Source organism: Lathamus discolor, chromosome 22 (assembly GCF_037157495.1).
Source record: "Lathamus discolor isolate bLatDis1 chromosome 22, bLatDis1.hap1, whole genome shotgun sequence".
Taxonomy (NCBI): Eukaryota; Metazoa; Chordata; class Aves; order Psittaciformes; family Psittacidae; genus Lathamus; species Lathamus discolor.
In genome coordinates, this window is record NC_088905.1 from 4468615 (window position 1) to 4494622 (window position 26008).

At 55.3% G+C, this 26008-nt stretch overlaps 2 protein-coding genes across 3 annotated transcripts; one reads left to right on the forward strand and one right to left on the reverse strand.

The window, feature by feature from the left end:
- Nucleotides 1–2146: 2146 nt before the first annotated feature.
- CHMP7 (charged multivesicular body protein 7) lies at nt 2147–11048 on the reverse strand. Its single transcript, XM_065659188.1, has 10 exons — nt 10662–11048; nt 9561–9735; nt 7855–8040; nt 7041–7174; nt 6591–6639; nt 6164–6283; nt 5767–5865; nt 5081–5141; nt 4484–4645; nt 2147–3848 (listed from the first exon to the last, which is right to left on the reverse strand). The coding sequence occupies exons 1-10, from the start codon at nt 10949–10951 to the stop codon at nt 3784–3786; spliced, it is 1341 nt and encodes a 446-aa protein (XP_065515260.1). The 5' UTR covers nt 10952–11048; the 3' UTR covers nt 2147–3783.
- Nucleotides 11049–17731: 6683 nt separating this feature from the next.
- Nucleotides 17732–25340, forward strand: LOC136003598 (tumor necrosis factor receptor superfamily member 10B-like). Of its 2 annotated transcripts, XM_065659360.1 has the most exons (10): nt 17754–18210; nt 21198–21330; nt 21696–21824; nt 22182–22296; nt 22380–22471; nt 22578–22667; nt 22770–22810; nt 23243–23383; nt 23820–23901; nt 23994–25340. In XM_065659360.1, exons 1-10 carry the CDS (start codon nt 18043–18045, stop codon nt 24278–24280), a joined length of 1278 nt encoding a protein of 425 aa, XP_065515432.1. In that variant the 5' UTR covers nt 17754–18042; the 3' UTR covers nt 24281–25340. The 2 variants fall into 2 exon arrangements, with proteins under 2 accessions (XP_065515431.1, XP_065515432.1); XM_065659359.1 differs by having other exon boundaries at nt 17732–18210; nt 22578–22810.
- Nucleotides 25341–26008: the final 668 nt, after the last annotated feature.

Genomic DNA, 26008 nt, shown 5'->3' on the forward strand with positions numbered 1-26008 from the left:
CTCACATGTATGACCCTACATCAGTCGTTCCCCCTGTCCCAAGCTTCCTGGCTGCAAAGGGGCTCCTTTGACTGAGAAATGTCAGCAAACTCTTCCAGGAAACAAGTTTCCACCAGAGCTGGCTCTGCTCAATGGGGACCTGCCTTTGGGAATTGCCTGGCTGGAAAACTGGCCAAGATGGGAAAGAGCAGCAGCCGCTTTCCAAATCAAACTGAAGGCGCAAGCAGGCAGCAGAGCACGAGTTCACACCACGCTGGAGTGGATTGTGATGACCCCTGCCTGTCCCAACAGCACTTCTGAAGCAAGCAGCAGCCAAGCTGCACAGAGGCAGCTCAGCCGCACTGAGATTTAATCACCCTGACCTTGCACCCCAGGCTTTGCACAAGCCCACACTGAGCAGGGGCTGCCCAAGAGCAATTATTCCCTTGAAGACAAAGCACCAAGCAGCTTATCCCCAAAGCAAACAGCATGCTCGCTTTGTGGCAGGTTACAGGAGCTCGGTGCCAGCGTGTCACAGCAGTGACTTCGAAGGCTTTGTTTCATTAAGCCTCATTAGTTCCACCGTCTGCAGCCTTCTCCTGCCAAGTGCCTATGCCGGGAGGAGCAGCTAGATGGCACCAGCCACCAGCTCACGGCTCAGCACCTTCACTTGGGTCTTTGTGTCAGGCCAGCTCCCTCCCTTCTGTAATCCTTACCAGAGTTACATCAGAAGAGGGCTCTCATTGCTCAGAGCAGTGCACTGTCCTCTGCACCTCAAAGGGCATTTTTCCACATATTCCCTATATTAGGAACAAGGATTTTCCAGATCTAAGTTGCAGGACACAAAGAAGATGTCTTCATTGCTCAAGAGGGAACAGCAATGGCAGGTAATCTGTCCTATGGCATTGAGCCATGGCAGAGGCTTGGAGTGGGAGCTCATAGCACACTTGGGATGCACATGCTAAGCCAGGAGGTGTTCCAGGAAATCATTCCTGGAGATACAAGGAGCTTTCTTCCTCCGTGGGGGCTTAGAAACACCTCAGAGAGGCTCTCGCCCTCGCGCACAACTCACGCTGAAGCAGGCATCAGAAGCTGCGTTGGCAGGAGCAAGCAGATGGGAAGGGATCCAACCCGTTACCCAGTTTCTGGGCATCTCGGAACACACCTAATGAAGACAGGACCCATCAACTCTGCTGTAAGAGGCAGCCAAAACACAGCTCCTCAACCAGACCCCAGGCAGTTCCTGCCGTTCCCAGGTTAACTCCTCCCGCCGGCTGGCTGTGATCTCTACTGAGAGCACTGTTTGCTGCCTTCTATCACTAAACTGTTGCTCCGTTTCCTCACACAAGCAGCTGCTATTTTTGCTGAGACTCAAGTTAAATCCTATTTTAACCAGCACTCAAATAGGAGAAGATTCCAGTGTGGTGGCAATTCAGCTCTAGGTTTTCATATTTCATTTCCTCACCCAGCGAGAAGCTGCCCTTGATTTCCCTTCCCTGCTGGCGCACCAAAATATCCTTCCCATTCCCCATTCAGCCATCTTGATTACATTCCCCACTTTGCATCAAAGGGAGAAAATTGCCAGCCACTTCATCTAAAGCAGCAGCTGCTTGGGTTTAACTCTTCAAAGCCTCTTCCAGAAGGGCTGCCTCAGCCAGATGCAGCGCAGAATGACAGGAGAGCATTTGTTCCTATGGAAATCACTTGGAGCTTCCCTTCCAGGGAAGGTACAGGTGGTAGCAGGGGAGAAATGAGGAGCAGGCAGATCTGTGGCCTCCCTGCAGCTACGTGAGCCTTGAAGCTGCACCTTTGTTAGCTGCACAATGGTGGAACAAGATGAGCTGAAGCAAAGAAGAGGAAGTGAGCCTTTCCAAAATGATACTCAACATTAAGGCTGTACAACCCCAAACCCAGCACAGGCCACTTGTAAAAACAGACAACTTCTTCCACATAGGAACTGCTGGGCCTTTTTAAAGGCAAGGAAAAGACTGGAGGCAGTCAAAGTGCACTACAGCAGTTAGACAGCTCGGGTTGTGACAAAGCAGCCCAAGAACCTGCCTGTTTACTGTCAGCACACAAGTTTTAACGATGCGGCAGCACAGCTGGAACAGCACTTAACACGCAGTGACCTGTGGCACAGGGAAAGAAAAGGAGGCACCACAAGGGATTCCGTTTCCTCCCTTCCCTTTATTACACACAGGCAGAAAACACAGTGGTTTTTCTCCCATTTACTTACAAAGCTTCAAGTCATTTCACACAATTCCATGTGCAGCCCGGGTGAACTGCTCCAGCACACCTCCTGTGGCAGGAGTCCACTCTCCAACAAAGCAACAACGAAGGCAGAGAGAACACAGTACCATAGTGACACTTGGAATTGCTTCCCTTGCCCTCTGGGACTAAAGCTGGGTCACCAGTAATGCCCAGGGCACGGGAACTCCAGCCCTCCTTTATGTTCACCCAACCTGCCATCCACGTGGCTCAAGCAACAGAGCTTGGTGCAGGAAGCAGCAGAGAAATGGTGATGGGAAGATGGGAATACATTCCGAGTCAGGGAGAAGGGCAGGGAGGACTGGTTACACACCAACACGGAGCTGGTCCCTCCCCTGCCACACACAGGCTCTGTGAACAGAAAGCCCAGTTTCTAGCACGTTCCTCTCCTAAAAGAATTCACTTCTCCATGTTCAGGATCCGGCTTTCTGCTCGCCCCTGTGCATACATGTAATAAAAAAGTGACCTGCAAAAGATGAGGATTTCACTTCTGATGAGTAAAGAAAGCCTCTAAAAACATGTTCAGTTGCTGTGCTCAGGTGGGTTTGCATTAGAAACATTGCCAGAGTTTAGGTTTGGGGCTTTCTGGTCATCTATAATCTTGTGGAATTGCAACATCAAGACTGAAGGCAAAGACAAGGCTGTTGTAGGAAACTGGCCTCAGGGAAAGGGAAAATGATGCATCCCTTCTCCTCCCATCCCAACTCACTCAATATGAGAGCTCAAAGAAGATCACCCTGCAACTCCCAGCAAGTTTTGCAAGCAGGGAAGATACAAAAATAGCTCAGGTTTCAAGGAAGAGCGAGCAACAAGTTGTAGTGCAGTGCCCACGAGCCTGTGTCCCAGCCGGCAGCGTCAGGACCGCCTTCAGCTCAAGATCTTTTGCAGGTCTCCCTTTTAAGGCCTTAATGTCATTACAGAAAGAGGAATTCTTTTTGTCTTGTGCTTGCAATTGCTGCCCTCTAGAGCAGCAACAAAATCTCCTACAATTGAACACTTACAGTGTCTAGTTGCCCACGACCGTGCAAAATACAGACAGGGAGGGAAAGAACTACCAACGGGTGTGTAAGCTTGTTGCAGGTAACTTATGGCAAGGACAGTACTTAGGTGCCAAGTGTTTTAAACAACCACACTAACAGCCAAATGTTGAGCAACTGCAATACTGCTGCAACTCAGGTTCTCAACATCAGCCACAGCAAAGGGAAAATGAAAAACGAGCACTGTTATGGACATAGAAGAGTTTGTATCTTCGCTGGGCAGAATAGTGAAGGGCATTCCCAGAGGGAAGACTGGATGTTGCAGTGACTTGGGAACACAAGTCAAATTGAGACCAGCGCAGATGTTGGCACAGAGATGACAAACACCAGCTGGGGCCAGTTCCAGAGTGGATTGTCACGGCAGGAGATCCTGTTGCTGAGCAAAGTGATATCCATGAAGAACAGGGGAGTGTTACCCCTCTCCCCAGAAGTTCTAGTCATTAGTTAAGGAACCTTAAGACAACTTCTCACACTGCAGCAACAGGATGCTGTTGGGTCTTTAGAGATTCAGTCCCAGAGCTGTTTTGGGTTCAGAGGAAGCAGAGGGAGTCTTTTGTGCCAAATCTATAAAGACAATCACAACAGAAAGAGACCAGTTTTCATCAGTGAGATGAACTACATCAACCACCTCTACAACAAACAATCTCAGAGAGCCTCAGCGCTTCAGTATTCAATTACTGTTTTCTTGGAAACCCATGCTTTATGTTCGATATGGGATGCTGAGCATTCTTCTGCTCTGAAACTTGGGAATATCATGTGCCCAAATAGGAAGAAGGCTATACGGATAGTCCTGTGCAACTGTTCATTAACTGATTCCTGAAAGGAAAATTAAAACCTATTTACCCCTGTCCAACACAGGTCTATGGAAAACTTGTTGTGCAACCCTTAGGCTCTGGTCACTCATTGTTCCTAAATAAAGACTAGGTTAGTACTGGTTCTAGCAGACATCATACCTATAACATAGGACATAATAAGTACTGTGAGACAGAAAAGATGCTGTGTGCTTGGCCAGGCAGAACTCCTAGCAAAAGAGACCGAGTCTGGCAGTGAAAGTCATCACTGAGCAGGGATACATGAGAGCTTCCTTTCAACCCTGTAACTGCAAGTGGGAAGGATTCTAGCTCAGACTTCAGTTCTGGACCTCTTTGGTTTTGCAAGGCTGATAGCAGCTAGCTAACACAACTTGCTGACATCCATACCTCCATCAGACACAGATAGCTTCTCCAGTTCAGCTTCCAGCTCAGCATCAGAAATTGGTGGATTCAGCACCTTCTGGGGAACAGGAGGCAGATCCACAGGCTCCTTAGTTGAGTCCTGCAGGAGACTGTCCAGCTCCTTCTCAAGCTCCTCAGTGTCCATCTCTGCTGATTAAAGGAAACACTCAGTTCCAAGAAGAATTAAGCAGCATCTTCATAGCACAGCCTGTGTTTCAGCAGAGACAAGCTGCAGCAACACACAGGCCAGAGGAACAAGAGTCTCTCTTATAAAACAAAGCAGTGGCCACTCGAAAAACAGATCTAAATCAACATGACACAACTCTGAACTGAAAGCCACCAGCACGTAAGAGACTACAAGGATTTGGAGATGCACAAATACCCACTGTCAGAGGAGACAATTCACTGTCAGTTCTCATCCCCTCTCAAGGCACCAGTAGCAACAGCTTTGGTACTTCAGTAAGCAATTATCCTTCCAGGAAGGAAGACTGATATGTGGCAAGGGAGCAGGGAAAGGACGCAGCACAAAGGGCCGGCAGTGGCAAGAGAAGATGAGCAAAGGATAAAAAGCCCAGCACATACCTAGACCATTGATCCCCACTCCAGCCAGAGTCTGGGCTACTTCATCTTGAGTATCACAAAGCTGAGGAAAAACACAGTGTTTGATATTGAATAAAACCTCATCTTATGTCTTACTGCAGCCACTTGTGTCAAAAGTAGGTAACAAAACACAAACTAAAGTCCCAAAGTTGACTTAAAGGCAGAGTCACTCCAAGTACAAGGAGCTGAAGTTGCTCAAGAAGTAATCCTTTCCTGCTTTTTACACCAGCTTATGCAGACAGACTGCTCTCTTCATTTCAACTTGTAACAATTCCACCTCCTTTCCCATCCTGAACTGCAGAAGATTATGGATTAGGCAGTTTTAAGACCCTGTTTTCATGCACAGTTGCATTCCAGCTTGTGTTTCATTTTAATACATCCCTCCTGAACGTTTTCGAGGAAAACTGGGTGCTTGTGCAATCCTCTAACCAAAAGAACACATAAAATGCACACATTTCAGGGAAGCTGTGATTACTGGCTAGCAACAAATGCAAATATATAAAGCCAGTTATCTGAAGACCTCTGCTTGCTGATCTAAAAAGATCAGGAGTAAGTTTGCTCTGGTGACACGTGGGATAGAAACCCAACAGCCTCAGCATTAATGACTGGGCAAGCTTGCTGTGTACATCTACACACCACTTAATCTAGATAAGCTCTCATGTCAGTACCTCTTGTATCTGATCCACCAAGTTCTCTGCCTTCTCCACAGTAACATCCTTCATTGACAGTTTCAGAGCTCCCACACCAGCCTGATACGCATTAAATACCTTTAAAAATACATAAAAAAGGAGAAAGATGCACAATGCTAAGAACAAACACCATCTTCTCTCAAAACCTGGTATCCAAGCAGGACCCCTAGAGAAGCATTAGCATCCAAGCAGAAAATGAAGCCATTTAGAGCAATACCCCAACAGCAGATTTGCTTTTTCCTAGAGCAGAGAATCAAGTCCCACCAGCCAGCCTGAATCCACCCCTCAGACATGAGCTCTGACAAGCAGGTAAAGCAGCATACAATGGCAAGAGCAGGGCTAGAGTGAGAAGCACACAACAATATGAACACGCTACCATCTGGTCGGTCTGGGAGGCGTAAATCCTGTCCAAGATCCCCTGCACCGCATCCAGCTTGGAGTGAAGCTCTTCAATGCGCCGCTCTGTCCTTCGTTTGGACTTCAAACATCTCAGTGCCTGGGGACATGAGAGACACAGCCTGGGATCACCAACCAGGCAGCAGCCAAAGAAAGTGTGAAAGAATCAAAACCAGCAAGCCCTCTGCAGCAAGGCACACACACACACCAGCTGGTTTTAAGAGTTGGATGCTTCCATTGCGCTTCACCACCTCACTCTGGACAAATACATTCTTATCTTCACCTTAAGGAGACCTTTAGCCTCAGCAACCTCACTTCAACACATCTAAGATCAAGCACCCTGGCCATTATCTGCAGTTATGGACCAGCTCCAAGGCCCTTGTAGTTCCAACTAGAATGGGACTTACCAACTGTTTCTTCCCAGCTCTACAAGCACTCCGGGCATCCTCTTTACACCTGTACGGATGCACAAAGGAAAAGAAGCTCAGTTCTTTGCAAGCAGTAGTTATTTTACAAATCAGCAACCATCCTCACTGCTTTGCTCTAACCCAAAGATAACGGAGCAACAATGCATTTCAGACACAATCACCCTTAACCTATTGTTGCTCCTCAGTAGTTGTCCTTGAATTCATTCCAAACCTTTGCAAAAGCTTTAGGCATCCATTCACTGCACGTTGTTTTTATGGGGATAAGGAACAAAAACTGGAAAACCTGCCCATTCACATGACTGTGACTACTGTGTTTACAGAACAGGAAGAAGCCTGCACCTTCAGAAACAGCTTGGTTCTAACTAGGTCACCAGAATTCAAAGTTCCACATCACACAGAAGTTCTTCCCACCACCCTTCCCCAAATTACTTCTCTGCTTCCTGGGAAAGGGACTCCACCTTCTGTGACAGCAGCTGTTCACTCTGCATCAACTGATAAACTCCAATGTCCACATCATTCATCGGGGAGACTTTGGCATGAAGCCCTCGGGCAAACTTCACTATCTAAAGGGAGAAAACCACACACTCGAGTCACTTGTCTCCACAATATGTGCCTGCACTAGAAATACTCCAACTCTGATGAAAGAGAAGATGTTTTTACCCTCAGTTTAAGCTTTGTAATAGTGATGAAGACGTATCAGTCACCATATAATCAAATATTGAACTAGCCAGGATCAAGTAACATCAGTGTGAAAACAGAAAGCTTTACTGGAACACCCTAAAGCTGCCCTGGTGCACTGACCAGCGTATGGCAGTGTCACACTTCCAAGCACTTCAGTACTGAACTGCACAGTGCAGCACCACAGGGAAAAGTGTCATCTTAGAGACAAGACTGTACCTCTGCAGTTCCTGACAGACAGGAAACCCTTCTCACAGAAAGCAGAACAGTGATTCTAGTGGCGTGGAATGCTTGAATTTGGGTAGCTAGAGACAGTCAACCTGCAGGTAGACAACTACACTACCTGCCCATTTGCTAGCTAGTAACAGCATAAATGTTTAAGAACCTGTTGTGCAAGACTGAGGATTTAAGTCTCATCTATAACCAGGTTACAGTGTTGGAGCCCACAGAATTTACTTTCCCAAATGAAGAACACCCACATTGATCCAATAAGGTATTCTTTCCAGCCAGATGAAATGCAAGACAGGGATTATACCACCCAAAAGCAGTCACCTTTACCCTGTACCTTCTCTCCATTCTGTTCCAGGATCGTGACCCTCTTTTCCTTCTGCAGCTGGAGAAGCAGCAAGTAGAACGTCCTTTCATCCGGACAAACACTGGCACAGAGAGAACGCAGCTCCGAGAGGGCAACAACGGGGTGAGAAGAAAGTGCAGAGTTCTGATAGAGGCGATAAACTTCCTCTGCCTTCTCCTGGAAGGAAGCAGCAGAGCGGGCTGTGAGTGTACACAGCACTCTGCCTCCTCTCACAACAACTGCAAATCCACACCTGCTTCCTCCTACGCACTGAAGGTGAAAAGCCAGACACATTCTGAGCCAGACAAGACTCACAGGGCGGGCTGTACATCAACACTCAGAAGCAACTGCAATACTTTCAAATATCACCATTAATGGGATGAAAAAATAGCACGTTTGCACGAGAATCAGAACCACACCACTCACTTTCCCCAGGCAAATGCGACGGATGGAGTAACACAGGAACCACACAGGCAGTGCCCTGGCTTCCTCGGCACGTCTCAAAACCCCACCTCCCACCCCCTGTTTAAAACCAACAGAAGCTTTTCTTTAATCATGGAATCCTGGAATGGTTTGTGTTGAAGGGACCTTAAAGCTCATCCAGCTCCAACCCCTGCCCCGGGCAGGGACCCCTTCCACTGGAGCAGCTTGCTCCAAGCCCCTGTGTCCAACCTGGCCTTGAGCACTGCCAGGGATGGGGCAGCCACAGCTTCTCTGGGCACCCTGTGCCAGCGCCTCAGCACCCTCACAGGGAAGAGCTTCTGCCTAAGAGCTCACCTCCACCTCCCCTGTTTCAGCTTAAAGCCATTAATCCACACTAGAACTGAGCTCACCAAGTCATTTTGCATCACGTGTACATGAGCAGAGGAAAAAGTTTTCCCCATTTCAAGCAAGAGTTATGATCCACTCCAGACCACTGAAACAACTCCAGACTCCACATCAAGGCTTGTGGTTTCTAAAACGTTTTCCCTCCTCTCCCATGCACATCCCTTCTGAAAGGGCTGTGGAATACCCACTGCAGAGGGAAGGCACTGTCTGCTATCAGGGCAAGTACAAATAAAGGAACCCAGGCAAGGAGTTCTCACACTTCTGCTGGTCCCAATCATTTAAATGCCACTTGCATGCAACAGTGGCAAGTCTTGGGGCTAAGGCAGGGCAACACAAAGAAGGACTCACGCTCTGCCCAAGTCAGTCAATGAGTTACAGAACACACAGCTCTGTCACTACCAATGTGCCAAAGGAAAGGGGCTTTGACAGGATTCAAGGGCTGAAAGCTCAGAGGCAAAAGCAACCTTTAATAACCCTCATGCAAGCTGCACTCAGTGATACATGGCTGTGACAGCAACTGCTGCACCACCCGTGTGCCCCTGCAAGGGGTGGCACTCAACATGCAAGTTCCTCTTGTGTACCACACTCGCCCAGACTCAAACCTGAGCCTCACAGCACGCTCCTTGCTCCCCTCGACAAGCAAGCCTGCCCCTCTAGTTTCCTAGAAGCCAGTGAGCAGCCATTATGTTTCAAGGAACATCTGTAGATATGAACTACTTCTTCGCCCCGAGTTATCCCATCCACCTTTAGCCACCGAAGGAGCACAAAGGAAGATCTGTTCCATGCTGATCTTTCCTCCCCAGAGCACAAACCGAGTCACGATGTTTCTGGAGATGCGTGACCTCGAGCAGGCTCCCAACACCACTCACCTGAAGCAGCTCCACATAAATCAGAACTTCCTCTTCTTCAGGTATCTTACTGTCGCCCAGCACGCTGGAGAGAGTCCACTTGAGGGGCTTCAAAATGAAGACTCCCACACCCCAGGAGATCCAGCTGCTGTCTACACTGGCCATGAAGTCTGACTCCCTCTGCATCTTGCCACGTCTGGAGGAGAGACACGCACGCAGAACTGAATAGGGTCGCTCTGCACCCTTCCACCAGCACAGAGAAGCATGGCCTGAAACACTGCTCTGGGCTTTGTACATCCACAGGGCTGGTGGCATTTCCCAACACCAGGTTCTAGCTGAAGCGCGAGGAGTTACCAGTGGGTATGAAGGTGCGCAGAGGTCTCCCTGCCCCCCCGCTTCCTCTGGGCACAAGGGTCTTTCCTTTACCATTTCCCAGTTTCCCAAGTTTCTCCCAGGTTTCTGACTTGAAACTGATGAGGCGAAGAGGGAAACCAACGGGAGGCTCCGCTGGACACCTGGGGGTGTTTCAGTGGGGCATCAAACCGCACACATAGCTTGCCTCACACCCACAGAGCTGGGGTTTGTGTTACCGTCTCAGCTGCCTCCTGCTGCTCTTGAACCTTTCCAGGGTACCAGCCCCGGGCTCTCATTTCACACTACAGAGCCCTTGGTCGCAAACACCGTCACTCACCGCATCCCCACATGCAGCTGCGTGCATCGCATCAACCGCTTTGGGGAACGTAACCCAACTGAACACAAAGCTACCCCTGCACCTACACCGCGGTATCCCCTCGGGATGCCCTGCACCTCTGTGAACCCCAGGGTGAGCTCTGCCTCCCTGTCCATGCTTTGCCTTGCTCAGAGCTCCCAGATTCCCTACCGCACACACAATATAACCCCCTATTCCCCTGCAACTCCCTGCGCTCTCCCCCAAGAGCAGCACCAAGCTTTCCCCCCCCGGTTCACGCAGCACCCCCCACCGCTCTCCCCGCCGTGCACACAGCCGGCATCTTCCTTCTGGCACGACACGGAGCTCTCCTTGCCCGCATCCACGCCTCAAAGCTCCCTTACGCAACCACCCCCCTCACAGAGACCCCTCCGCGGCCTGCCCGCCGCCGGTACCTGAGGAGCTCCCGGAGGACGGTGCCGAGGCCGAGCGGGAGGCTGCCGCGCCGCTCGAAGCCGTGCTGCAGCTCCCGCAGGCAGGTCCGCACCGCTCCCCGGCGGCGGCCGCGGGCCAGCACCAGCCCGACCCAGAAAGCCATCTTACTGTCCCACTCGGTGCTGTTCACCTCGCGGCTCTGCTTAAAGGCCGAGAACAGGAAGGCCATACGCTCGTCGTCTGTCTCCCACTCGGGCGGCAGGTCCCCCGCCGGGGCCGGCCCAGGCGGCTCCCTCCCCGGGCTGCACATCTACGCGAGCCCCCGGCTCCGCCGCGGCCTAGCGCCCGGCCGGGACCCGCCTGGCTGCCGGGGAGCCGCGCACCGCGCAGGCGCACTGCTCCCCCCCCCACCGCCGCCTTTGTGTGGGTCGCCCCGCACCGCCTTCCCCCCCCCCCCCCCCCCCCCGCCCCGGCCTGCAGTGGTACGGGCCTGCGCCTGCGCACTGCGCGTCGCCTCGGGGCGGTGCGGGCATGGAGGCTTGGGGCCGGGAGCGGCGTGAGCGCGGCTGCGGGGAGGCTGCGAGCCCGCAGTGCGAGCGGGGGCACGGGCAGCGCCGGGCCGTGGCACCCAGCACCGCGAGCACCCCCGGCGGTGGTTCCACCACCGAGAGCCTGGTCAGTGCTTGACAACCCCCGCTGCGTGGAGACGATGTCGGAGTCGCCAACCGAGCCTCCCCTGGGGCAGCGTGAGGCCGGTTCCCCTCGTCCCATCCCTCGGGAGCAGAGCCCAGCCCCTCCTGGCTCCATCCTCCTGTCAGGCACTTGTAGGGAGCGATCAGGTCCCCCCTGAGCCTTCCCTTCTCCATCTGAACCCCCCAGGTCCCTCAGCCGTGCCCCATCACCGCTGTGCTCCAGGCCCTGCCCCAGCTCCATTCCCTTCTCTGGCCCCGCTCCAGCCCCTCAATGTCCCTCTTGTGAGGGGCCCAGAGCTGAGCACAGGGTTCGAGGAGCGGCCTCCCCAGTGCCCGGTGCAGGGGCACAATCCCTGCCCTGGCCCTGCTGCCGCCCTGGGGCTGACGCAGGCCGGGACGCTGGTGAATCCCCGGCTAGCAGGGCACACGCTGGCTCACGACAAGCACCATTGCTCAAGCAGAGCTGCCGCGTTCTGGGTATTGCTGTGTGTCTGTGTCCACCACACGTGACACTTCTTATCCCGGGCAGAACAGGGAGGCATCAAACTGTGTCTGGGACCTCGGCGCCGGAATGGGCTCACTTAAGGGACTTAAAATCATAGAATAGTCAGGGTTGGAAAGGACCTCAAGATCATCCAGTTCCACCCCTCCTGCCATGGGCAGGGACACCTCACACTAAACCATCCCACCCAAGGCTTCGTCCAACCTGGCCTTGAACACTGCCAGGGATGGAGCACTCAGAACCTCCCTGGGCAACCCATTCCAGTGCCTCACCACCCTCACAGGAAAGAATTTCCTCCTTAGATCCAATCTAAACTTCCCCTGTTTCAGTTTGAACCCGTTACCCCTTGTCCTGTCACTACAGTCCCTGACGAAGCGTCCCTCCCCAGCATCCCTATAGGCCCCCTTCAGGTACTGGAAGGCTGCTCTGAGGTCTCCACGCAGCCTTCTCTTCTCCAGGCTGAACAGCCCCAACTTCCTCAGCCTGTCTTCATACGGGAGCTGCTCCAGTCCCTGAGCATCCTCGTGGCCTCCTCTGGACTTGTTCCAACAGTTCCATGTCCTTTTTATGCTGAGGACACCAGAACTGCACACAATGCTCCAGGTGAGGTCTCACAAGAGCAGAGCAGAGGGGCAGGATCACCTCCTTCTCCCTGCTGGTCACGCTCCTTTGGATGGAGCCCAGGCTTTCTGGGCTGCTGTTGGCTTCCCAAGCTTCTCAGATGCATTTGGCTTCCTCCGGAGGGATGGCTTTCGGCAGCCTGCCTCCATCCTGGCAGGGCTCCCATGCTGGGCACTCATCGGCTGAACCCCGGAGCTGCTGCCAGAGCCGCCCTGTGCCTGCAGCTCTTTCCCAGCAGTTGGGAAGCAGCCAGTGCCCACAGGCACGGCTGCGGAGCTTGGGTCGCCCTGGTTCTGTTACCGCGAGGGGTTTCCAGTGCCGCTGCGGTGCACGTGTCGAGGGGGCTGCTCCCAGCCACCATGTGTGATGGGTTCCTTCGCCCATTCACAATCAGAAGCCTCAACGCAGCCCTGCTGATTCACAGAGCAAACGGCCTTGATACCGGTAAATCAGTGCCAGAGGAGGTCCATTTGGGGTGGGAGCCTTGGCTCCCTTCCCCTGGCCACACCGAAGTACTGCAGGGAAGGCAAAGAGCAGCCTTGAAACGCACCCTGCCCCATGTCTGAGCTGAGGCGATGACTCAGCAGAGCCAGAGTCTATTTTTACCCTCTTCAAGCGTTCTCTGTCGAGCTGGAATTTTACATTAATCCTTTCCAAAAGCGCCCAAACCACATCACCTTCTGATTGGAGTCAATCCTGCCCCAGGTCCTGCTCTTCCCTGCTAGGGAGGGCACAGTTTGGCTGCAGGCAGCAGAGCAAACGCTGCGTTCAGGAAGCCCAACGGTGGCATCGGAGCACGAGGTTTGTTCAAAGCAGCCGTGTTTATACACCTGGGAAATGGGCCTTGACCCTGCGGTGCTGGAGGCTGTTAGATGAGCATCACATGCTCGGTGATGGAAGAGCCAAGTGATGGGCTCATCCTGCTCCTGTTCCAGATGAGCAGCTCCCAGTCGTGGTTCAACCCCAGCCCCACACGTGGCTGGGGGACAGAAAAGGGTAAAAGTGAGAAAACTCATGGGTTGAGATGCAGTTTAATAGGTAAAGCAGAGCAAAACAAGGAATGCATTTGCCACTTCCCATAGCCAGGCAGGAGTCCAGCCATTCCCAAAGGAGCAGGGCTCTGTCACGAGGAACGGCGACTGGGGAGAACAAACACCATCGGTTCGAACGTCCTTTCCTTCCTCCTCAATTCTTCTCCTGGCTGTGTACACCAAACAGGATGTCATACGGTTGGGAATAGCCCTGGATCAGTTAGGGTCAGATATCCCTCCCAGCTCCTTCTGTGAGGAGCATAAAAGGCCTTAGCTCTGTTTTAAGTGCTGCTCAGTGGTGTCTGAAGCATCCCGGGGTCATCATCAGGGTTTCCAGCACAGAACCCAGGCACAGCCCCAGAGCAGCCACTACAAAGGAAGTTAACTGTACTCCAGGCACAGGCAGCACAGGAGGAGCTGTGATACGGGGTGGGATGTGACATCCAGAGCAGCCCTGAAAAGGACTTGGGGGTGCTGAGGAGAAGCTCCCCACAACCCAGAGTCAGTGTCCACATGAGCCCAGAACCCCCCCGTGTGTTGGACTGCACCCCCAGAGTGTGAGCAGCAGCTCAGGAAGGGGATCCTGCCCCTCGGCTCTCATGAGACCCCCCCCTGCAGCACTGGGGACAGTGCCGGGGTCCTCAACATGAGAAGGACATGGAGCTGTTGGGGCAAGTCCAGAGGAGGCCATGAGGATGCGCAGAGGCTGGAGCAGGTCCCGTACGGAGCCAGGCTGAGAACACTGGGGCTGTTCAGGCTGGAGAAGAGAAGCTGCGTGGAGACCTCAGAGCAGCTTCCAGTGTCTGAAGGGAGCCCATAAGGGTGCTGGAGAGGGGCTCTTCATCAGGGACTGTAGCGATAGGACAAGGGGTGATGGGTTCAAACTGAAACAGGGCAAGTTCAGGCTGGAGATAAGGCAGAAGCTCTTCCCTGTGAGGGTGCTGAGGCGCTGGCACAGGGTGCCCAGAGAAGCTGTGGCTGCCCCATCCCTGGCAGTGCTCAAGGCCAGGTTGGACACTGAGGCTTGGAGCAACCTGCTCCAGTGGAAGGGGTCCCTGTCGAGGGCAGGGGCTGGAGCTGGAGGAGCTTTAAGCTCCCCTCCAACCCAAACCAGCCTGGGATTCTGTCCCAGTTTCAAAGCCTGGCAGGTACCGTGGTTTGGATATGGAGCCTGGGCTGCGGCTCAGCCTCCGACACCCTCACCCCTCTCCTTCATCCCAGAGCTCCTTTTAAGTCCTGCTTCAAGGGGAGGAAAGGGAGGAGGGCAGGGAAGGGGGTAGATCACAGTTCTGACTCTATTTGCTGTTGAAAGCTTCCTCTTGCTTTCAGGAGCTGTCTGGCCTGGCAGGGGAAGGAGGGATTTAACACTTTCCCTTGCCAGCGGCTGCACGCTTGGAGGCAGGGAAGCTGCCTCAGGGAGAGTGAAGGGAGAAAGGATGAGGAAATCACCCACTTGGATTTCCTTATCCTTTCTCCCGAACCCCAGGGATAAGGCAGGGAAAGGGAATGAAGACAGAAGTCTGAGCACTCCTCTGCACTGTTTCAGAGGGGAAACTGAGGCATGGAGGGAGTGGGTGGCAGTGCTGTGCTGCAGGGACTAGAGCTCCCTGGAAGGTCACAGCACAAGGCTTTTCCCTCCCTCTTTTAAAGAGGAACCTTTAAAAAAGGCATTTCAAACCGCTGGCATTTATGAGACAAATCACTTGTTAACGTGGATGGGGCAAGGTCAAAGTTATCGGCTGGCTTCAGATCGCTCCCAGGCGTGAAAACAGCCGGGAGGGAACAAAGAGCTGAAGGTAAAACTGGATGCGGATGTTCGAAAATAACAGATACACGGGCACGTACCCCATCACCTCCCCGGCGTGTGCCGAGGGTCACAGTTCCAAGCAAGATGCTCTGCAAGGGGAGATTAGAGCCTCTTTCACCCCCTCAATCTCATTTCAAGGTGGAGCATGAGCAAGGAGACGTACAAGGACACAAGCATTCCACGGGGCTGAGCTGTGCAGCGCCGCAGGGCACCAGCTCACATGAAGTTAACCACTAACCCTGGCCGCTAAGAGCAGGCTTCCCCAGCCAGCTTCCCCACTGTCCCCTATGGGCAGCTTGGGCTCCCATCTCCCTTCTCCCCATTGCCACGGAGCGGGACACAAGCCCTGGTCCTGCTCAGACCCTGGTGCTCATTTTAATACCCACTTACAACAGAACTGAGGAAGAAGGGAAGGAATTCAGTGTCCTAACCCCCCTCTTCTTCTCAATGGGGTTAATTTACCCCCAGTGCTTCTGTTGTGCTGGCTCCTGGGGGGTCCTGGTTCAGGGGGGGCTTTAGGGATGAGCAGGCTGCCTGCAATACGGTCCGGGTGCCTGCAGGAAGGCCTGTCCCCGGGTGATAAATACCCACCCTTCTCTTGCCCAGAGCCTGCCCTGTAAATCAGCCTTAAATGGAAGCGGCGTGCAGCATGGCTGCAGTGGAAATTCCTGCTTGAATTGGTGGGGGAATGACGTATCTGCCGGCATGTCCCAGGGCCTGGAAGAGTGGGAGATGGCGAGCATCGCTGCGGAGCTTCAGCACCCTCGGCTCGACACAAAGCTGCCTTTGTCTGGAGCTCTGTGTCAATGTTATCTCTGTGGTTTGACAGCGCAGCCAGCTCCGACAGTCCCGTTTTATCCGTGGTTGAGACGCGTGGAGCAGGCACTGGGGCTTCGTAACAAGTGCTTGCCAGGAGGAGGATGCAGTCGCCAGGGGCTGGATGCTGACAATTGACCTCCCGCTGCTGGGATGTGCCTGAGTGCCCAGTATAAACCATGGGGCAAACTGGGAAACCTCCTCCCATCCTGAGTTTCTGCACAGCCATTCCCTAAAGAGCATTAGGGGGACTTTTCAGGGAGAGGATGGAGCAGGTCCTTCCCCATCCCACTGGACATGCACAGAGCAGTGCATTGGCACTGTGAGCTAACCGGATAATTCATTGCTCTCTAAGGAACCAAATGACTGCAGCTGAAGTCAGTGGTATCTAGAGCCCGGAACACATGGTTTTGCTTAAACAAAAGGCCCTGCATACTTTTGGGGCTTGTAATAGAAGTACCCACCCAGGAAACAAGCAGGAATTCTTCCCCTTCAAACCCCGGTTCAGCTTAACTCTTTTTGGCATAGACAGGCACAAACTGCTGCAAGGAGAAACCCAGGTTTCCATTGCCCACCATGGCTGGGATTGCAAGTGTTCATTCTGCCATGAGTGTGGTCACCAAAGAGAAGATGCTTCCCAAATATCCACATCTTGAATGGGTTAGAGAAGATGCTTCCCATATATCCACATCTTGAGTGGGTTAGAGAAGATGCTTCCCATACATCCACATCTTGAGTGGGTTAGAGAAGATGCTTCCCATACATCCACATCTTGAGTGGGTTAGAGAAGATGCTTCCCATACATCCACATCTTGAGTGGGTTAGAGAAGATGCTTCCCATACATCCATATCTTGAGTGGGTTAGAGAAGATGCTTCCCATATATCCACATCTTGAGTGGGTTAGAGAAGATGCTTCCCATACATCCATATCTTGAGTGGGTTAGAGAAGATGCTTCCCATATATCCGCATCTTGAGTGGGTTAGCTACAGCTCTGCTCATCTGGCTGGAGCCAAGGAGCCTCGCTGCCTTCCTCCAAGTCCCGGGGATGATGATGATGGCTGGGAGCTGCTCAGCAGCCCTGTTGGCACGAAGGTGTTCAATGCACTGAGCCCTTTCCCTGACGAGCAGCAGTTTTCCGGCTGAGCCGCTTTTTCCTTGCAGCACCATGGGAATGCCGCTCCCCGTTTTCAGACTGTCCCCTGCCTTCGCCTCTGCTTTGGGCTGCCATTAGAGACTCCAATTACTCACGGCACGGCCTCAGTGAGTCACCACGCTCCCGAGGGAGGGTCCACATCATCCGAGGGCAGACGTTGTGCAACGTCCAAAGTTTTACATTGTACAGGGTTTGCTCCCTTTCAACACAAGTTCCCCTGCACAAAACCACCCCAGAGCCAAACCCAAGGTGACTTTCCTCACTTCCCAGCTTGTTGGGAAGGGATGGCTGTTTTGCAAAGGGAGCGAGCGGTTCCTTGCCTTTGCGCCTCCCGGATTTATCACCCGGACGTGTTTGTATAAGCCCCTTTTCCCTGGAAAACCAAATCTTGCGACTTTCCTCGCTCAAGGTGGCTGCTGTGTGATGGGCACAAAGCGAGAACACCCCGCGGGAAGCATTCCTGGGGCCTCCCGGCTAAATGGGGAGCTCGGAAAAGGAGTCGGGGACGGGAAAAGGAATGAATGGGCAGGGAAATAAGGGGTGCGAAGAGGAAAGTTCGGCGAAAGCCGAGTCCGGCCCCTGCCGCTGCCACCAACCCCAGCGAAACCCCGCAGCGCTTCCGGGCAGGAGCAGGGGACTTGCAGGAGCCCTCCGCCAGCCTCCGCGGCACTCCCTGCCTCCTCCCCCTCCTCTCCGGGCCTTGATAAGTGCCCTCCCCGCGCAGCTCCGCGCACAGTCCCATTCACCGTGCCCGGCGCTGCGGAACCCGTCCAGACCATGCCATGCCCGGGGACCTTCACCGAGCCGTGCCCGGGGCCGCGCTCACCGCCGGGGCCGCCGCTCTCCGCTCCGCTCCGCGCCGTGTCGCGCAAGATGCGCTCGTTGCTGCGCTGCGCGCCCCGACGGCTCTGCCCGCTGCTGCTGGCGCTGCTGGTGCTGGGCACGGTACGTGGGGCCGGGGCCGGGCCGTGGGGGGCTGTGTGGGGCTGTGTGGAGGGGTCGGGGACCCCCGTTGGCGCTGCCCGGTGCTGTCGAGGCATGCCCGGGCTTGCCGCGCCATCGAGGGGCCGCGGCTGCCGCGCTAGGGAAGGGTCTTGAGAAGGGGCTGGGGGAAACACAATGAACGGGGGGGGGGAACAGGGGTGCCCTGGGATGGGGGTGCGGGTTCAGCCGGGGGGGGGGGGGAATGGGGGGTGCCGCAGGTGTAGGGGGAGCAGGGGTTAGGGCTTGCGTGGCGAGAGCAGGGGAGGGGGCAGCATCCCCTTAACTAGCGATATTGGGGGGGGGGGGGGGCGGGGTGTGGGGTTCATAGGGTCCCCCCCCCAAGTGGGGGGAAGCTGGAGCGATGGTGGGGTCACCTGCACCAGGGACCGTGGTGGGAGCGAGGTTATGGGGGTCCCACTTAGCCTGGGGGCTGTGGGAAGCGTGAGGGCTATAGGGGCTCGCCTGGTCCAGGGGACTGGGGGGGCTGAGGCTATAGGGTGTCCCCCATGGCACAGGGGCTATGGGGAGAGCTGAGGGTATAGCGGGGCTCAGCGGGCAGGTGGGGGTCAGGGGGTTCATCCGCCCTGATGGACGGATGGCAGCAGCGCTGGGGGGGGGGTTCAGCAGTGCGTGGAGGGGGGGGCTGTGGGGCACACTGGGAGCAGCAGCATGGAGGTGGAATGGGAACGGTGATCTCAGCTCCCCGGTGTGGGGCTGCGGGCGAGTGGCTGAGCGAGGGCCATGAGGCTCCATGTGGGGCTGGAGGCCTGTGCCGGGGGGGGGATTTCCAGTCCCTGCGCTTCCCGGCCTTGAGCGCCATTTCAGTGTTGGGATCTGTTGGCAATGCCGAGGCTGCGCGGGGTGTTTGAAGGCATTGGGGTCGGATGCAGGCAGGAACACTGCCTCTCCAACTCACCCAAATGATGCCCAAACCCTACGCGCCACTGCCTTTTAGGACAGAAAGTCCCACCTGTGTGGATCATGTTTGCCGGTGCATTGGGTGTTGGCGCAGAGCTCAGACATACCTAAAGCCTTGTCTCACCTCCAGGCAGCCGCATCCCACCCTGAGTTTTAGGCTCCTGCTGCCACGAGGGATCACAGCTGTGGAGCTGTGGCCCAAGGACATGTGGTTGCTTGCTCCACACTGGAATTCCTCACACTGAAATTGGCACTGCCGTAGCTGGCTGACTCACCTCCTCATCCAGTTCCTTCCATCTAGCAGAGTTCATTCACACGTGCCTGAGAAAGCCAGGCCTTTCCAAACCCGTCACCTAAGACCCCTTTCCTCTCTTTCTCCCATCTTCTGTTTAATGCAACCAAAGGGGAGGAGGGACCTGTTGGGACTGACGATGCCCACGTAATGACACACGATATCGTAGCTGCAGCTCTTGCCTGTTGCATCATGCCTGGACTTTGGCCACCCTAATGGGCTGCTGAGAAGGAATGCGGCTCGGATCCGTGCTTTTGTGGGAGCTCACATTCCATCTGCGGGAAGCCAGGAACGGGGGGAGCCCCCCTGTGTTGGTCACACCGTGCCCATGGAGGAGCAGCAGTCGGGTGTCTGCTGCCACCTCCTTTGTCCCTGGTCCTTCACGCGGTTGGCTCAGAGCCTCTCGCGACCGAGGGCTGTGGATGCTCAGGAGCTCAGGGAAGGCTCTGTCCTCTGCTGTAGGGGCCAGCTCCTTCCTTGGGATCCCTTCAGGACAAAACCACACTGGGGATGGAGGAAGGCAAAGTTCACCGCTTGGTGCTTCCCAGAGCTTTGCCTCCGGGCTTTGATCATCCCGAAGGAAGAGGCTTTTCCCTGCTGAGGGTACCCGGATCCCTCTGCCTGGAGGCAGCGCGGCTTTGGGATGTTTACTCTGGGTGAAAGCTACTCTTGGTTTCACCCGCAGCTCCCAGCCTGTGCTTTGGGGAACCGATAGCTTAGTCAGGGTTAGTCAGGGCTGCCGAGGGCTTTGTGCTGGGCTGATGTGCTTGAACTGCGCCCGCAGGTGCTGCGGGCCGATAGCCTTATCGTGCGCTTGGGCTTCATGAAAAGCTCCCCCCTGCTCGCAAGGGGCCTTTCAGAGAGCACATTGCTGTGTGTCTCTATTGTTTTAACCTTTAAAGCAGCTTCTGAGTCACGGGAGAAATATTTCCTTTAAGAAGCAGGTTTCATGCTCAGGGTGGGGGGGGAAGGAGGAAGTGCCTCGGCCAGGCTGTCACTGCAGCGTGGCCGGGCATTGCCCCCCTCTATCCCAGCATTACAGGGCAGAGGCAGGAGGTAGGAGCAGGTTTATCCCCCTGGAGCAGCGTGGGGACATTGGGGTGCCCCAAAGCCCCCCGGGCCCCGATGGGGTGAGCGGCTGTCCCTGGCGAGCGTTGTCCCCCCGTAGCTGGAGTGACCCAGTACAGGAAGAGCTGAGCCAGAGAAAGGTGCTCGGGAGCCAGTGGAAACGGGGCCCTTGTTTTCCTGATCCGCAGCAAGATAACACGGATAAGGCGGAAACTGGGAGCCTGGAGCAGCCCAGGGTGCTTCTGGTGGGCACAGGAGCCACATCCCGGCTGTGGGGCTGGTTTCCTCCCCACAAACACCCTCCCCATCCCTCTTCTACTTTCTTCGGTGCTGTGGGTTCAGGCGCTCGGCAATTGGGGAAGGAAAAGGGGCCTGATGTTATCCTGAGGAAGCGTTAGGGAGCCTTGGCCTTGCTGATAACCTGGCAGCAGGAATCCCTCTGCAAACCTTCTCCTTCTCCAAGGAAATAACCACCCCGGATGGGGAAAGTGCCCTTCATCTGCATGGAGGGGAGGATCGGTCCCTGGGTCCAGCAGCTCTGAGCCATCCCAGGCCTCCTCTCCCACTTGGCCTGAGCACAGTGGGCAGAGCCCTTGCCTGTCTCTTTCTCCCCTTGCCCCATGGATTTGGGTGGGTTTTAAAACAGGTTTTTTCTCGATTGTTTTAACAGGAAGTTTCTTTGGGAATGGCTGCATCAGCGCTGCATAGGAGGGACAAGTTGGATCTGACCGATGCAGGCAGGGGAGAGGAAGAGTTTTACCTCGTCCAGAGCAGCAATATCTACTGCAGGAAATGTGCTGCGGGTAAGGTGGTCTCCAGCATCCGTCACTGCCTGTGCAGCCTCACCGTGTCACCATGGTGTGTCCTTGCTGCTTGCGAGGAGGCAGCGGGAGCTCCAGCTCTCCCGTGCTCCACTCTCATAGAATCCTGGAATGCTCTGGGTTGGAAAGGACCTTAAAGCTCCTCCAGTTCCAGCCGCCTGGCAGGTTAAAGCCATTCCCCCTTGTCCTGTCCCTACAGGCCAGGATATGGTTGGCAGAATGGGTTTTGTCTCATTATGAGATCTAAGGACTCATTATGGGAATATTTTCCTCCCTGTCTGCAAAGACGTCTCCCTCCTGACCTGTATGTTCACACAAACCCTGTCTGTCTCCTGTCCTCCTTGCAGGCACCTATGTTGCAGAACACTGTAAAGAGCAAAACGGCTTCAGCAAGTGTTTGCCCTGTAAAGACAATGAATACATCGAGTACCCCAATGACCTCCCCGTCTGCTTTGACTGCCGGACGTGTCGGGAAGGTACAAAGTGGTGAACCCTCAGCACCCTCACAGGGAAGAGCTTCTGCCTGAGAGCTGCTCTCAGTCTCCCCTCGGGCAGGTTCAAGCCATTCCCCTTGGCCTGCCCCTATATCCCTTATGTCCCAAAGCCCCTCTCCAGGTTTCCTGCAGCCCCTTTAGGCACTGGAGCTGCTCTAAGGTCTCCCCTTCAGGAGCCTTCTCTTGTCCAGGCTGCCCCAGCCCAGCTCTCTCAGCCTGGCTCCAGAGCAGAGCTGCTCCAGCCCTCGCAGCAGCCCCATGGCCCTGCTCCTGCTCAATGAGCCCGAGTGACCGAGCGTGGGGTGCCCTGGGGACAGCGCTGTCTCCTCTCGCCCGCAGATGAGGTGGAGCTGAGTCCCTGCCGAGCCGTCCAGGACACACAATGCGCCTGCAGGAACGGCACCTTCTGCTCCCCGGAGCACCCCTGCGAGATGTGCCAGAAGTGCCGGCCCCGGTGAGCTGGGCGAGGCGCTGGGTGCCTTTGCGATGGGTGCTGGGACCCCCGGCGCTGAGCCTGCCCTGTGCTCCCCTCTGCAGGTGTCCCAAAGGCGAGGTGGAGCTGGCTCCCTGCACGTCGTCCAGCGACCGCCGCTGCGGGCCTCCCACCACCAGCATCCCCAGCCTCTCCAGTAGGTGTGGGGCTGCTGTTGGAGGGGAGATGGGCGAAGGGATGGGGCTGAGCTGCTGCTGAGACCCGGAGCATCTCCCCACATGCCCTGTGTTATCCCCTTCCAGCCAGCTCGATCGCGATCATCTCAGTGACGGTAATTGTGGTCCTCGTGGTGCTCCTCTGTCTCTGGAAGTACTGCTGCTGCCGTTCCACAGGTGAGCACGGCCTCATCCCGCCCTCACCACGGGCTCTGCATGGGTGGGAAGAGGGGCCTGCTCTGGAGGATGAGGGATCACAACACTGCTTTCACCTTCCAGGGGACAGGAGAGACCTGAGCAGCAAGCCCTGCAGCGTGATGGTGAGTCGCTGGGATGGTGTCTGGGACGAGGTCCCCCTTGTCTTCTGCTCCCCACGGTGCCCGCGGCTCCTGGGAAGGCTTGAAGGAGCAGGGGGATGAGTCCCATCCCTGCAGGGGTGTGTTAGAGCTGGGTTAAGCAGAGGAAAGTCAATGCTCCCTGTGGAGTGCTTGCAGCCGCCTTCCCAGTGCCTTTAAGCCTTCCCTGGCGGTGGTGTTGGCACATCCAGGGTCCCCGCTGGGGACCTCGGTTTGAAGGGAGGGCTCTGCTCTCCTGGGGTCCCTTCGAGCTCAAGATGAGCACACAAGCCATGCCCTCGGAACCGGGACAGGGCAGACCCTGGTGCCGCAGGTGGCATCTTTGAGGAGTCAGTGTGAGCCCTGCCCTCCCAGGACCACGCAGCTCAGCTGGTTTGTGCTTCTCTCCGGCCACAGGACTACCTGCTGCAGCGTCTGATAAGGGTCCGGAGCAGGAACCTGGGGACTCAGGACAACTGGCTCAACGAGCGCTTCTCCCAGGATCCGGTGCTCTCCAGGACCCCAGGAGCGGTGACTCCCAGTGCTCCGGGAGCAGAGGTACGTGAGCGTGCTCCTCCGCTCCATCCCGCTTGGCCAAGGGCTGATGCTTTCCTCTGCCTTCAGCAAGCTCATCAGCTTGGGGGCTTGCAGGGCTGGACCCTGGTTCCTGCATGGAGACAGTGAGGGGTTCCCTGTCCTTGCTCTGGGTTCAGGACTCTGAAGTGCGCTCCTTGCAGCCGGCTGCCACAGTCCTCTGCAGCTTTAACAGGGCTGCGGGGCAGAGAGCCAGGACCCACGGGGCCCCTCTCTCCTGCTCGTGGCCTGCTCTCCTCCCAAAGCCAGGAAGCGATGGGTGTCTTTGGGGTGTGTGGCCATGTCCTGCCCCAACAGCCCCAAGAGGCAGGGAGAAGGTCTCCAACCCCTCCATGAATGGGGCTTGGGGACAGCGTTTGTGCTGCGGCTTCGCGGGTGCTAGAGGACGTGGTCTTTCCAGGGGATGGTGTCGGGCACCTCGCAGCCCACTGGGAAACCCAGGAAGAAGCTGGTTCCGGTGGAAGGAGCGGAGCCTTATGCCCGTAAGTGTTGGGGCCCAAGGGGTGTGCTGGGGGCGAAGCAGCTCTCCAGGCTCTGCCCTGTCCTCTGAGCTTTCCCCTTTTCCCCCTTCCAGGTTTGCGAAGCAGCTTTTACACCTTTGCCCAAAAGGTGCCCCACGACCACTGGAAGAGGTTCGGCCGAGCCCTGAACCTGCTGGAGAACGACATTGCCCTGGCGGAGAAGGAGAGCGGGCTGGAGGTGTTGATCGAGATGCTCAAGAAGTGGCAGGAGAAAGGAACGATCGACACGTCCGTGAACACGCTGCTGGACACCCTGCACCAGATCAGCCTCGGAGGGGTTGCCGAGGACATCGCCTTCGAGCTGGTCAAGGAGGGATCTTTCCAGTATGAAGTGAGCTGAGGAGCAGGGCAAGCCCTGCATCTCCCTGCTTCAAGCTGAGGCCACAAATACCTCGAAGAACACTGGAGTTTTATCCTCTTATAGCTCTGCTGTGACTCTTCTGCGGTAGCCATCGCACAGCCGGAGCCCGGAGTTGATCCTCTCATGAAATGCAAACCTCGTGGTCCTCTCTGCTGAAGCTATGGGCTCCGTGTTGGTGCTTCCTTATGAAATCCAAGATGGTGCTTGGAATTCACTGGGTCAATGCAAAGAGCCCTGAACTACTGCAAGCTGCCTCTGGCATGGTCTCACTTGGGAGCTCTGGTACTATATGAGTGTCTTCAGGACCAGCGCAGAGAGGGCAGGATGCGGGCATCCCTGTGGCTTTTAACTGGATCGTCCTTTTGGAGGTTCCTGGCATCATGCAGAGGCTTCTGCTTGTAGGACTTTTCTAAGCTGGCCAGCAAGCTCAATACTGTATGTTCAGTGGGCAAGCATTAACTGGGTTCTGGGGTTACCTTCTCAAAGCTGTTGACTGAACGCATTGTAGGTGGTAGTGCTTCTGCTTGCTGCTAGGAATCAGCTTGAAACTGGACTTTGAGGGGAGAATGGGAATGGTTTACAATGGTGATCCCTGGAGTTGCAGGCTCTGCTGTCCCTGTCTCATCCAGCTTGGAAAGATGAATGCACTGAGGTCCGAGCATGAGAGTGGGTACCGGCCATCCGTCCTCCAGCTCGATGGGCTGCTCCTCACTGTGCCTCTTGCTCTGGCTCTTGCCCATCACTCAGGGACAACTTGGCTGGAAAACACAACTACTGCATTACTGGAGCTGGTGTGTGCTGCATCCCAGTACAACCCAGCCCATCAGAACCTGCCTTCCCCAGTGTGCTGGGAGAGCGGGAGGGGCATCACCAGCCCCTCTCTGGCATCCTTCCTGCTGCTGCCCATTCTCCCCAACACTTTAGAAGCCCCAAAGGATCAAGCACAAGCAGCAAGGTTGTATTTATGTATTTATTAAGTAATGTAAACCTGTACAGATCTTAACTTAAAAGCGAATATAAAAATAGTGTTGTTTCTTTATGCATGGGTGTGTTTTTATACAGAGCTCTGGCCCAGCCAGTTTCTTATGTCCAGTTTTTACATGTCTCTTTATCAAGGAAGAGTAAACATTTAAAAAAGCCTCCTGATTCCTCACCTGGGTTTCTTCCCCCCTCCCTTTGCTCTGCCATGGGCACCAAAGGAGCTGGACCAGATGCTCAGAACTGGGGATGCAGCCCATGGCATCATCACGCCAGCATCCCGCTAGGAACGCTCCCCCCAGCTACGCTGCCAAGGGAGAGCCCTCAGCAGCGACCTGGGTTGTGCCTTTACACCTACACCACCAGTCCTGTGCTCTTGAGGTGCCTGCAGGAGGCCGAGACCTCGGTCCCTCGGGTGCGCAGGGCTGGGACCCTGGGCCTGAGCGATGCTGTGAGCCCGTGCTGGGGCTGCTGCTTTGGGGGGGGGGGGGGTCCAGCAGCACCCCGCCAGGGCTCTGTCGCTGTAAAGCTGCGTCGCAATCCATGCAGTGCTCAGTGAGAGAAGGGCTCTGCCCGCCCCGAGTGCCCCTTTGAGCTTGCCCCCAGCCTTTGCACTGCGGTTTGATCCGTACCAGGGCTCGGAGGCGAGCGGTCAAAGCAGGAGCTCTCAGGGGCCTGCCAGGAGGCTTCGTGCCCAGGGTCCTGTCCTGGGCAGCCCCAGTGCGCCTC

Bases quoted from the DNA above. Each gene is read 5' to 3' on its own strand.
- CHMP7 (XM_065659188.1), bottom strand. From the start codon at position 10,951: ATGTGCAGCCCGGGGAGGGAGCCGCCTGGGCCGGCCCCGGCGGGGGAC. The intron at 5,142-5,766 runs GTACTGACATGA...GTTTTTCCTCAG, and splicing joins TGGTGGATCAGATACAAGAG to CTTTGTGATACTCAAGATGA. The intron at 3,849-4,483 runs GTATGGATGTCA...TTGTCTTTATAG, and splicing joins GCTATCTGTGTCTGATGGAG to ATTTGGCACAAAAGACTCCC.
- LOC136003598 (XM_065659359.1), top strand. From the start codon at position 18,043: ATGCCATGCCCGGGGACCTTCACCGAGCCGTGCCCGGGGCCGCGCTCA. The intron at 22,472-22,577 runs GTAGGTGTGGGG...ATCCCCTTCCAG, and splicing joins CAGCATCCCCAGCCTCTCCA to CCAGCTCGATCGCGATCATC. The intron at 23,384-23,819 runs GTACGTGAGCGT...TGGTCTTTCCAG, and splicing joins CCAGTGCTCCGGGAGCAGAG to GGGATGGTGTCGGGCACCTC.